The sequence below is a fragment of the Arachis hypogaea genome, chromosome 16 (genome assembly GCF_003086295.3).
Source record: "Arachis hypogaea cultivar Tifrunner chromosome 16, arahy.Tifrunner.gnm2.J5K5, whole genome shotgun sequence".
Classification (NCBI taxonomy): domain Eukaryota; kingdom Viridiplantae; phylum Streptophyta; class Magnoliopsida; order Fabales; family Fabaceae; genus Arachis; species Arachis hypogaea.
In genome coordinates this window covers 10841904-10854885 of record NC_092051.1, presented here as the reverse complement: position 1 = coordinate 10854885, position 12982 = coordinate 10841904, and the positions used below count along the sequence as shown (strand labels likewise).

The following is a 12982-nucleotide window of genomic DNA, read 5'->3' as shown; positions in this document are numbered from 1 at the left end:
CTGCCACCTAGGTCGGTTACTAGTTTCGATGACCTCGCGCGTAAATTCCTTACGTGATTTTCAATTCAGAAGGATAAGGTCAAGCATGTACCCAACCTACTCGGAGTCAAACAGAAGGTCGGCGAACCCCTGAGAGATTACATGGAAAGATTCAATAAGGCATGTTTGGAAATCTAAGACCTGCCCACTGAGGCGGTAATAATGGGGCTAGTAAATGGCCTTTGAGAAGGACCCTTTTTCCAGTCCATCTCAAAAAGACACCCTACTTCTTTGTGCGATGTACATGAACGAGCTGAAAAATACATCAATATGGAAGAGAACGCCAAGCTGCGAGAACCAAACTGGCGACCAGGGAATTCTCTCCAACCTTGGGAAAAAGAGAAAGACCCCAAGAAAAAGGAAGAGTTCAACTCAAAAAAACCTAGGAGGTATCGTAACTACACCCCGCTACGAGTTTCTCTCGTAGATGTCTACAGAGAAATTTATCACACCGAGAAGCTTCCCCCTCCGAGGCAGATCAAAAATAAGAAAGGGGAAAGCCGCAGCGAATATTGTCAATATCACAAGCTTTATGGACACTCTACGAATGATTGTTACGACCTAAAAAATGTGATAGAAAAACTGGTCAGGGAAGGTCGGTTGGATAGATATCTCATAGAAAAGTCGGACAATCACGAAAAAAGGAAAAGAGATAACGAAGAAGCTGGCCGAAGGGGTCAGCCGCCACAAACCTCAGAGCGACACATTCATATGATAGCAGGAGGCTTTGCTGGGGGGAGGAGTGACCAAGTCGTCTCGAAAGAGATATCTGAAAGAAGTCTACCACATCAGAGAAGAGCTTCCCGACCTCCCCACCATCTCCTTCACAAAAGAGGACGCGCAGGAAATTACACCAGGGCATGATGACCCTGTGGTAATCACCATGATACTCGTCAATACAAATTTACACAGAACTTTGGTGGACCAAGGAAGTTCGGTCGACATACTATTTAAGCATGCCTTTGACAAATTAGGGCTGGACGAAAAAAAGCTGAAATCCTACCCAAACACTCTTTTCGGGTTGGGAGACACCCCAATTAAGCCACTAAGGTTCATTTCCCTACATACTAATTTTGGAAAGGTATTGAAGTCTAAAACCATAAGTATCGATTATATTGTTGTGGATGTGCCGTCAGCCTACAATGCCCTAATTGGCAGGACAACTCTAAATCGACTGGGAGCCGTCGTTTCTACTCCTCACCTCTACATGAAATTCTCAACAAAGGAAGGGATCGCTACCATCAAAGGAGATCAAAAGCTGGCAAGAAAATGCTACAACGAAAGCTTGAACCTACAAGGTAAAGGTAAAGAAGTCAATACCATTAAACTTGGAGGAGTCCGAGGAAGGGAAGAGTTACGGCCACAACCTGAAGGGAAGACGAAAAAAATCCAAATCGGGGAAGAAGTCGAGAAAAACACCAACATAGGAGCTAACATGAAAGCAGATTTAAAGAAGGAGCTCGTGAAACTCCTACAAGAAAATTCTGACCTTTTCGCTTGGAAGGCCTCTAATATGCCTGGAATAGATCCCAAGCTCATAACGCACAAGCTGGCTGTCTATTCTAGATCCCGACCTGCGCAACAAAGACGTCGTAAGCTCGGACCCGAGCAGGCTCAGGTGGTCGAAGAGCAGGTTCAAGCTCTCTTTGAAGCAGGATTTATAAGGGAAGTCAAGTACCCGACATGGTTAGCAAACGTGGTACTAGTAAAAAAGTAAAATGGGAAGTGGAGGATGTGTGTCGACTACACCGACCTCAACAAAACTTATCCAAAAGACCCATATCCCCTACCCAATATTGATGCTTTGGTTGATTCGTCCTCGGGATACAAGTACCTATCATTCATGGACGCATACTCGGAATACAACCAAATTTCGATGTATAAGTCGGATCAGAAAAAGACATCATTCATCATACCCAAAGCAAATTACTGCTACGTGATCATGCCTTTGGATTAAAAAATGCAGGGGCCACATATCAAATGTTGATGAACAAAATGTTTGCACATCACCTCGATAGCTTAATGGAAGTCTATGTGGATGACATGCTAGTAAAAACCAAGGATGAGACCTACCTTCTATCCGACCTCTCATAAGTCTTCGACACCATAAGAAGACACAGGATGAGACTGAATCCCACCAAATGTACCTTTACAGTAGAAGCAGAAAAGTTCCTGGGTTTCATACTCACACAAAGAGGGATTGAGGCTAACCCTGAAAAGTGTAGAGCTATCTTAGAGATGAGAAGTCTGACTTTCTTAAAGGAAGTCCAACAACTAAATGGCCGACTCGCCGCATTATCCAGATTCTTGGCGGGATCAGCCTTGAGATCTTTGCCACTTTTTTCATTTCTAAGAAAGGGATGCCAATTTGAGTGGACCTCTGAATGCGAGTAGGCCTTTCAAGAATTTAAGAAATTCTTAAGTGAACCATCCATCTTCACCAGGCCACAAGCGGGAGAGGAGTTGGTGTTGTATCTAGCTGTCGCTGAAAAGGCAATGGCTTCAGCACTGATATGAGAGGATGAGGTTGGACAGTATCCCATCTATTTCACTAGCAAAGTCTTACAAGGACCAGAGTTAATGTACCAAAAAATAGAAAAATTTGCATATGCCTTAATCATGGCGTCCAGGAGACTCCGACCTTACTTCTAGGCACACACTATAAGAGTCCGGACAAATCAACACATGAAGCAGATACTCCAAAAGACCAACATCGCAGGTCGGATGGTGCAATGGGTCATAAAACTATCCGAGTTTGACCTGAAGTACGAAACTTGGACAGCCATTAAAGCCCAATGCCTTACCGACTTTGTCACATAATATATAGGCGATCAGATAGAGACCTCCACGACCTAGGAAATTTACGTCAATGGGTCCTCCAATAAGGTTGGGAGTGGAGCGGGCATATTACTGGTCAATAAAAAAAGGACTCAAATTGAAGTTTCCCTGAAATTTGAGTTTCCCGCTTCCAACAACCAGACCGAATATGAAGCCCTGAGCGCTGGACTGAAACTTGCCAAAGAAATGGGAGCGACCAAAGTAATAATCTTCAGTGATTCTCAAATAGTAACTTCACAGATCAATGAAGAATTCCAAGCGAAAGACCCTAACATGAAGAGATACTTAGAAAAAATGCTTGAACATCTTTAACAATTTGATGACACTGAAGTCCGGCATATAACTCGGGAACTCAACAGCCGAGCTGACGCCATTTCCAAGCTGGCAAGTATCAAACCAGGAGGAAACAACAGAAGCCTAATACAAGAAACCCTAAAAGAACCCTCCGTTAACAAGTCAAAAAGAAAATCGGATGTTCTATCTGTTTCCAGCCTAAACCTCGGATGGATGACTCCCTTGATTGAATATTTAAAATTCGACATCCTTCCCAAGAAGCAAAAGGAAGCCAAGAGGGTTCGGAGGGAGGCCCAGAACTACACATTGGTATAAAATGTCCTCTATAGATGGGGAATATCTGCACCTTTATTAAAATGCGTTCCGACTAATAAAACTGAAAATGTCTTGGATGAAGTACACAATGGCATCTGTGGAAATCACCTCGGGGAACGATCTCTGGCTAGAAAGGTGATCCGAGCTAGATTCTTCTTGTCAACTCTACAAAAGGATGCAACCAACTTTGTTAGAAAGTGTCCGCCCTGCCAGATACATGCCAACTTCCACATCGCTCCACCCGCAGAGCTCATCAGTATAACCTCTCCGTGGTCTTTTGTGAAATGGGGGCTGGACCTACTCAGACCATTCCCCCAGGCACTGGGACAGGTTAAATACCTGATCGTGGGAGTGGATTACTTCACCAAGTGGATAGAAACAGAACCGCTAGCTACTATTACAGCTCAAAGAATTCGGAAATTCCTATAAGAATATCATTACTCGGTTTGGGGTCCCTCACTCCATTACCACAGATAATGGTACACAATTCACCTACTTCTCATTCAGGAACTTAGTAGCAAGCATGAAGATTAAGCACCAGTTTACGTCGGTAGAACATCCCCAATCCAACGAACAAGTTGAAGCAGCCAATAAAGTCATATTAGCGGGGTTAAAGAAAAGGTTGCAAGATGTAAAGGGAGCTTGGACAGAAGAACTCCCGCAAGTACTATGAGCCTACCGAACAACACCCCATTCCACGATTGGAGAAACACCCTTCCGACTTACATATGGGATAGAAGCCATGATCCCAGTGGAGGTAAATGAGCAAAGTCTAAGGGTGAGATTCTATAATGAGGTCGGAAATGTTGAAGCCCATAAAGAAGAACTAAAACTCCTCCTAGAGGTCCGAGAACAAGCCCAAATAAGAGAAGCAGTGCTAAAGCAAAGAATATCAGCTAGATACAACAAAAAGGTCATGTGAAGGAGCTTCGCCACAAGCGATTTGGTCCTGATAAGGAACGACATAGGAGTAAGCAAGTCGGGCGAAGGAAAACTCGCTGTTAACTGGAAAGGACCTTATAAGATCTCCGAAGTCTTGGGAAAAGGTTATTACAAAGTGTCCGATTTGAATAGAGCCGAGCTCCCAAGGTTGTGGCACGCGTGCAACTTGAAAAGATATTATAGCTAGAAGAGCACCTCGCTCCCTGATGTACTATTTTTCCCGACTTCAAGGTTTTTCCCGAAGAAGGGTTTTCCTGAAGGGGTTTTAATGAGGCATCCAAGCAAGGACTAGGGGCAAGAAAATTATTCCCTTAGTAGCAAAGCATTCTTTGTAAATCATATTTCATCAATAATAATCTCTTTTTATATCTATTCCATTACTATTTCCTACGATACGCATTGACTTAAGCTCGAAAAAGTGCGAAAATATATAGCCCAACCTACAAGGTCGGCAGAATAAAGCGACGAGGTACAAGTCGGTGTAAAGAGGTTGTAAATGATGATCATATGAAAACTCGGAACCAAACGACTTATAAGTCAGAAAGCGTCTGAGCAGAATAAAATGCATCACAAAAATAACCTAACTTACGAAAACGGTTCGATAACAAAAAGATGAACATCTATACTAAGTGATGGAAATCTGAAACCTTTAGAAACCTAAGGGAAAGATTACTTAGGCTTTTATAAAAGCCTCACAAATAGCTCAAACAACAGATGAGTCATCCGAAAGCAAAAGGGAAGCTCGAAAAACATAGAAACCTTTTCAAAATAATTATAGCTACTCATGGAAAGTTGGTAAAAACCATCTAAAGGGGTGAACATCAGCAAACAATAACAAAATGAAAGAGTTATTAAATTCCTTTTTAAAGGACCAAAGTCATCAACAACACAAAACAAAAACATAATAAAAGTGTTCATAAGAGGACCCACAGGCCGGGCCTTAACCCATACATCAAACAGGACCAATTAAAAGATTCTGATCAGGAGCTGGAGAGGAACCAGGTATGGCTGAAGAAGTCAGAGGATTTTCCTTGACGGAAGAGGTCGGAGGGATTTCCTCGGTAGTAGCTGCTTCTGGCTGAGAGGAAAAACTCGGAATCACCTCCTCGGAAGCAACGACTTCTTGGGGAGGAGACTCAACCAAACGCTACCCAGCAGTCTTGAGCTCGGAGTCAGTGGGAGGGTGAGGTGGAAAAATGATTTCTCCATCGACTACAATCTTGTCGGGATGGAGGGAGGACAAGTCCAAGTCAGGGGCAAGAACCTATACTTGGTTCTTCAAAATTTCAAACACTTCTTCCGTCCCCTCAGCAACTAACTCATCCAAATCAATGTAATCCTCCGTAAGTTGCTCCATTTGTCTCTTCAGCTCCAAGTTCTCCCTAAAGACCCTGACATAGTTCTCTTTAGCCTTCTTCAATAACCCCTCGGCCAGAGCACAAGAAGCTGCAGAATCCCTCTCCCGGTCCCGAGCTTTGAAGAGCTTGGCCTCCAAGCTTATCTTTTCCTCCTCTAGCCCCTTCTCGGCCTCCCGAAGAGTGGCCACCTCGGCCTGAAGGGCCTCCAAAGAATGCTGAGTAGCATTCAACGAAGTCTTCTCTAACTCTTTAAGAAGGGTAAAGCACACCCTAGCAGTTCAAATCCCCCCCCCCCCGGAATCAAGACTTTGAGATAATTTTTGATAGAAACATCGCCCATAGAAATAAAGCTATGAGGAAGGATGTGTTTCTCACAAAATTTCACCCCGTCAAATCCGATATCAGTGAGATTAAGGGCTCTAGATTCCGAGGTCTTTCTCTTTTTAGAGCTCGGCTCAGAAAATTGAGGAACTAGAGTAGTAAGAACTAGAAAGGAAGGAGGAAGAGGAGGAGGAAGAGGGCTTACCGGCTTGCTTTGAAAAGAGGTCCCCGAGTCAGACTTCGTCGGAGAGGAAGTATCCGACTTACTACTCTCCTGCAATTGAGCAGCTTGGGCACGGGCGTTCCTTTTTGTCTCTTGGACCTTTTGGTAAGCCTTGGAACCGCTTTTCATTTTCCCTACAAAAAGAATACTAAGCGTTAAAAAAAAATTCAGAAAAACAAATGAAGATACCTGAAAGCAATAAAAACTACCTAGCTCGGTATAGATATAACTCAGAGTCCCGAGAAGGAATTTTTTGGTATCGAGGTTTAGAGCCCGTCCCCAAGCCTCTCTGAAAAACTTGACTACTGCCTCCTCGACCTCATTCAAGTCTGTCAGATTATATTTCTCGACAGTGGCAGCTTCCATCCAGTACAAGGGGAAACGGGGATCGTTATTATCATTTAAAAAGAAAGGGTGGTGACCCTTAATCGTACGAACTTTAAAGAAGAAGTTTTTGAAATCATGGAATGCCTTATCAAAGATGGAAAAAATTTTTTGACCTTGGATGGCTGGGAAGGACACCCACTGCTACTTATTTTTATTTGAAGTAGCACTAAAAAGGCTTAGTAAGATGAAATAAAAAGAAAAATATCTTTAAATAAGTCGAAAAATCAAGCTCACGACTCACAAGCTGATAAATCTTCATAAAACCCTAAGAATTTGGGTGCAGTTGGGAAGGAGCAACTTTATAGTAAGATAAGACCTCAGTTTTGAAATCAGTAAAGGGGAAGGTCACCCCAAGTCGGGTGAAAAGGCAATCGTACATGAAGATAAACTGCGACTCTGAATTAACGACTCGGCCAAAACAAACCCTGTCTTCAGGGTCAGGGGCAACTAACTCGTATTTCACCTCATCATCCTTAGAGCTACAAAGCTTATGGTATTTTCGAAACTCATCTACAAAAACACTATCTACCATATGAACAACACAAAGAACTGAAGAGTCTACCCATCTCAACAGATCCTCAGAAACTCTCGAAGACATTTTTGAAATAGTTGGGCGAGACATTTAGAAAAGATATATCTACATTATGGAAAGAAAGGAGTTACTACCAATCAACAACAAAAAGAAACACCCTTTTTTACAGAACAAATCATTCGACAAACATGAAGAAGCACTTTCTTGAAAAAGCGAACAAATATGTTATAAACGATTATCGCAAGTACTGTTAAAAAATATTTCCACATACAAAGAAGATCATGGAAGCATTATAACAATATAAGTGACAAACACACCCGAAAAAAGTAAATAGGAAGGGCTTCACCAACAAACAGAGACCCACTATGCTTCAAAAAAGCAACAAAGAAACAGTGCATTAACAGGAAAGGGAAAGGTAACCTCTTCTCCCAGAAAGGTAGATAGCAGTGCGTGAAGACAACAAAAGAGTTTCCTCGAAAGCAAATCCGGCATTCTTCGAAATTCTTCAGAGGAAGAATCAGGCTTCAATACCGAAGGCTGGAACAACAAACATAAAGGAAGAATGAGAGAATTTCAACGTAGGTGAGTAAGCAGAAAGAATCGAAAAGAAAATGGTGCACTCAAAAACACAGAAGAAGAAGCAAAAAGAAGAGAGAGAAAGGGGAAAAAGCATTTTTAAAGACCTAAGGCTGTGTTTGTTTACAGAGACAGGACACTGAGACAAGGACACAGAGACACAAAATTGTGTTTGGCAGAGGAGACATGGACAGAGACAGTGTGTCCAGAGACACTGAATTAGTGTATTTTGTGTCCATCCTGACAGGAAGGACACGGAGACACTAACAAGGGACACAACTTATTTTTTATTTTTTCTTTCTTTATTTTTGTTAATTTTTCATAATTATATATTTTATTATTATATTTTTCATCTCAAATTTTTTGAATGAAAAAAATGAGAATAAATTGGATTTTCATAATTTGTTCTAGTTTATCACCAAACAGAATACAAGAACACAAAATTTTGTGTCTCTGTCCATCAGTGTCTTGTCATGTTTTGTTCTCAGTGTCTTGTCATGTCCTGTTCTCGAAAACAAACGCAGCCTAAGGGACAGAAACGTAAAAATTATCTCCCTCATTAATAACGTACACGGTTACAAATGTAACCACATCCCACGTGTCCAAAAGAAGAAGTCAAGAGGCGCAACGGTTCACATCCTAGAATCACGTCGATTTTTCGAACTGTAAATCACGTCGGTTTTCAAGCAGGGGCATAAGGGCATTGTTCATGTCTGGCCGAAAAACATATGTCTGGCCCAAAAACATAGGCCAGGCCCAAAAGACATCCATCGTATGACCGACCTTTTGAGAGGTTGGATAAGAGCGTTGCTTGATGACTCCCTCCTAGAGGAGTTATAACTAACTCCTAATATCTCTCACCTACTTCTAGAAAAGAGATCTCAACAACCCTAAGATAAAGGGACCGTTATCCATCATCAGAAGTGGAGCTACTCCAACGGTGGTTATTGGCACATCACCTATAAATACACTGACACCCCTCAAGTATACTTAAGTTCCAATACATTAAAACCTGCTAAGACCTTTGCTAACTTAAGCATCGGAGTATTTTGCAGGTACCACTCCCATCAAACGTAGAATAAGTCAGAATCCGCTCCATTGAGAATTTGGGCCTTACTTGCCAACCCCAAAACAATCTAATTTCAAGTAACACTCGAAACAATTAAAAAAAATTTAATATTAAATTAAAAAATCCGATAACGTATAGATTCTAAATTATTAAATTACCAAATCAAGTAACAACTAACAAGTGAAATCGACTTTGAAAAAAAAAAGTGAAATCTCATTCTCACTATTACAGTAAAAAAACAAAAGACAAAAAAAAAAATTTGTACCATTAGTAGGTTCAACTTCCTCCTTTTTTTTTCCCACCTGTTCATTAATTTTTAACAACCTAAAAAAAAAATCCTATTACGTGTATATTTTTTTATAAAAAATATTATTTTAATATTAATATTTTTAATAATCAAATACATAAATTGTTTATTTTATTAATTAAAAGATAATTTAAATATATAATTAATTAATAATTATTATATTCTTATATAAATATTAAAAATGTTTGGTATAAGAATAATATTTTTTAAAAAACAATAACTTTTAACAATCTGATAAAAAAAAAAAAACGTTGCAAAATGTCAAAATTGCCACGGACTCTATGAGCAATTAACTCCTTCAGGCATTACCTAGAAGGCTAGAACACACAGAAATAAAGAAAGCAAAGAGGACCCTAGGCAAGGGTATACTAGTAACTACTCACCGCAATACCATTAACTCGTATGACGTGGCAAACTACAAGTAATGCACTACACCTGGGGTTTGTAGAACCGGCCGCACTGGAATATACCACTCATTAAGTCGTAAGTGGTAACCGCTTTGCCACTGTTGAGAGTTAGATCCTTTCTCTCTCTATTAACCGATCGAAGAAGCAACAAGAGCGAGAAGAAAGCATAACGAAAACGAAAACGAAATCGAAACCGAAACGAACCCACACCACTCTCACATAGATCTCTTTCTCTCTAACAACACTTTCACCTTCTTACTCATCATCCATTAATGGCTTCTTGACCAGGTACTATCAATTTTCCCCTAAACTCTCACACTTTTCATTTCTTTTCTTTTTTTTTTCTTTTTGAAGAAAATATTGTTATTCTCTTCCTCAATTTCACTTTTAGCTATCTAGAATTTCAGGATTTTTTTTCCCGTTCTGAGAAACCCATCCCTTATTGAAAGTTGAGTCTGATTCATCACTTTGTTTAGGTTCTTCGTTTTCCCTGCAATTCTAGGGTTTAATTTGCGCCGTATATATACATGTAATATACGGTAGAATCTCATTCGGTCGAGAGCATGCCAATCAATTCTCCTTTTGATTCATAAGGTTTTGCTTTCGAATAGAATCAATTCTGATTTGAATTCGGTGCGATCTGTAGGAATCCGATCTTCTTCTTCTTCTTTATTTTTTTGTGCCTTAAAATTCCATATCTTCACGCAGAAATATCTGTTGTAAAGATTGTTTGGAGAAGCAATTGGATCATATGAGGTGTTCACTTGGTTGTATTGATTATCCAGCTGTCAATTCAGATGTGCAATTTTTGCGAGCTTGCTGTAATAAGGAAATTTCCCGCGGAGTCATTGAGGTTAGTTGTGCACGATCATGTTGATACCGTGTGCATTAACTTCATTCTTCGTGTTTATGTTTCGGGATTTTAATTTTGTGGTCTCCCAATCTAAACATATGCTATAGGTGCCTACACTTGAAAACCTTCTACCCTGCCATACAATTCTTGATCGAACTATTGATTTTATTTATTTCCTTTTTTTTTTTCATTTAGAATAGTTAAGGTGGTGATTGAATTGTTTCTAAATGGATTGAAGTCATTGGAAGGGGAATTTATTTGCAGGTAGACCTGGTGAGTCCAAATTATTTGATGCGGGGGAGTACCGTTCTGCAGTTGCATAAGCTTGGCAGAGGTGGAGACGGGCCATCATGGCTGAACGAGAGGAGATTGAGCTTAAATTCCGCATATATGATGGAACTGATATAGCGCACAGGACTTACTTACCATCTACTACAGTTGCTACCCTTAAGCAAAGGCTAATTACCGAGTGGCCTCAAGGTGAGTCATCCTGAGGGGCATCTATGAGATAGATTTTGTTATTTTTGTACATGTGTTAATAATTTCTGTTGTTATTTTTGAACTATTGTTATTGAATGCTCTATTTAGATACCCTTCCAAAAAGAACTAATTCAAAGCAAGCATTAGATTCATCTTTCAGTGATTATCTGCAAATATGTGCTAGGCATTTTTATTGTTTCATGGTTTACAACAGTAACAGTGCTACAATCTCGCCATACTCATTATCTCTCATTAAGCATAAATTATATAAGCTAAAATATGTAATATTTTTCTTATTATTTTGTATTACTTCTCTAAATTACAGAAATGGATGCTGTTCTGCATGCATTTATTCTGTAGTTCACTAGTTTGTAGTCAAGTTTTATGTTTAACCAAAAAGGTTAATACAAAGTCCTGTCTTATGCATTATCCTTCTTAACAATGATAGATTCAACTTCCTTTTCCATGAATACTTTTTAAATGAGTATTGTCATCTCAGCTATTTGTTTATCCATACCTTTATTTGAATATTTTTGTCTACAGGCAAAACAGTTACACCAAAGTCAGTAAATGATGTAAAAATTATACATGCGGGCAAAGTTTTGGAAAACAACAAAACTCTTGCGGATTCCAGAATAACATTTGGTGACATCCCTGGTGGTGCTATTACCATGCATGTTGTAGTGCAACCTCCATTAGTTAAAAAGAAATCAGGTTTGTTCAATCCAACGTTTTGTTCTTTTTCTGAACCATCTAGGTTGCATGGACTGGCTTATACCTGTGAGATATCAGCTCTTGTATCCTAGTAGTTGATAGTAAACTGTGAACAATGGAAAGAGTTAAAAAAAAAAAACAAAGAAAATCTGTTACAGATAACTCGTGTGCATCCAGCAAGTACCTTAACCAAATACATACCAGCATGGGTGCCGCAAAAATTTGGCAATTTTAATTTTTCATTAGTTGATTTTAAGCTATATAGTTTATACTTTATAATCTATCTCTTATCCTGTTCCAACTTCCGTCCATCTGTTTCTGTATGGCATTTCACTTTCTTTCCCACTCCTACTTTTATAACAGGATGGAGATGTAAATGATGTAGAATAGAGACTGTTAAGACACAAATGATTTTAAAGTAGTTCTTGTGATGGCATGGAAAATGTTCTTTCCAACAACTTGAACAGATCGTGATCAGTAATGGTGAATGTAGTATTATGGTATTGGTCTGTTACTGAGTCTAGTCTGGTAAATAATCACAATTATGACAGTGCATCTTTAAAAAAACATGCATAAAATAATAAGATAGAACACTCTGGCTGCAACTGTTCCAACTTAGTGGAATAAGGTTAATTATCTTTTGTCTGATGTCATCTGTTTGTCCTTCATATGTATCAATGTAGCTATTAATATTATGTTGCTCTGAAAGATATGATGCTTTTGGCAAGTTAAAGATACTTATTTATTTATTACTAAATTACACTCACACGATACGCTCTTCCCCCCTTGGCTATCTACTTATCTTGCAGAAAAGAACCAGGAGAACAAGCAAAAGATGAATTCATGTGCATGCACCATCCTTTAGTTAGGAGGCATACCTTGCGGCTGCCCCTGAAGATAAGGTTGCGTTTTTCCTATTTTTATCTCAGCCTCTCCGGTTGTTGAATTGGCAGTGCGCTATCAAGTGGCATTGCCTTCTGACATGTTTGGATTTATCAAATCTTTGTTGCTTGCTTTTTTTTATGTTCAATTCATTACTAGCCATTGTCTTTGGAGTGAAATCAGATATTATCATTGCAAAATTCTGACCTCAACGACCACAATAAGAGTGTTATATTGGAGGACATAAAGCCTTGGCCACGAGTCCATATTAGGCCACTTCGTAGCATTTGATGAATATATGTTGTTTGGAAATGTATAATTTGACATTTTATACGCTATAAATATCCAGATATTGAAGCACCAACTTACATTTCAGTCCTAATCTTTATCTTTATTTATGGAAGCAATTTCTAAATTGTAACGTGTAGACTACTTTGATATTGAA

General features: G+C 39.4%; 1 protein-coding gene across 4 annotated transcripts; it reads left to right on the top strand.

Moving 5' to 3' along the window:
* Positions 1-9708: 9708 nt before the first annotated feature.
* LOC112756360 (membrane-anchored ubiquitin-fold protein 3) lies at positions 9709-12901 on the top strand. 4 transcript variants are annotated; one of them, XM_025804925.2, is made up of 5 exons: positions 9750-9896; positions 10394-10461; positions 10726-10941; positions 11485-11655; positions 12465-12901. In XM_025804925.2, the coding sequence occupies exons 3-5, from the start codon at positions 10812-10814 to the stop codon at positions 12518-12520; spliced, it is 357 nt and encodes a 118-aa protein (XP_025660710.1). In that variant the 5' UTR covers positions 9750-9896; positions 10394-10461; positions 10726-10811; the 3' UTR covers positions 12521-12901. The 4 variants fall into 4 exon arrangements, with proteins under 4 accessions (XP_029149771.1, XP_025660708.1, XP_025660710.1 ...); XM_025804924.3 differs by having other exon boundaries at positions 10317-10461; XM_029293938.2 differs by lacking the exon at positions 10394-10461 and having other exon boundaries at positions 9709-9896; positions 10700-10941.
* Positions 12902-12982: the final 81 nt, after the last annotated feature.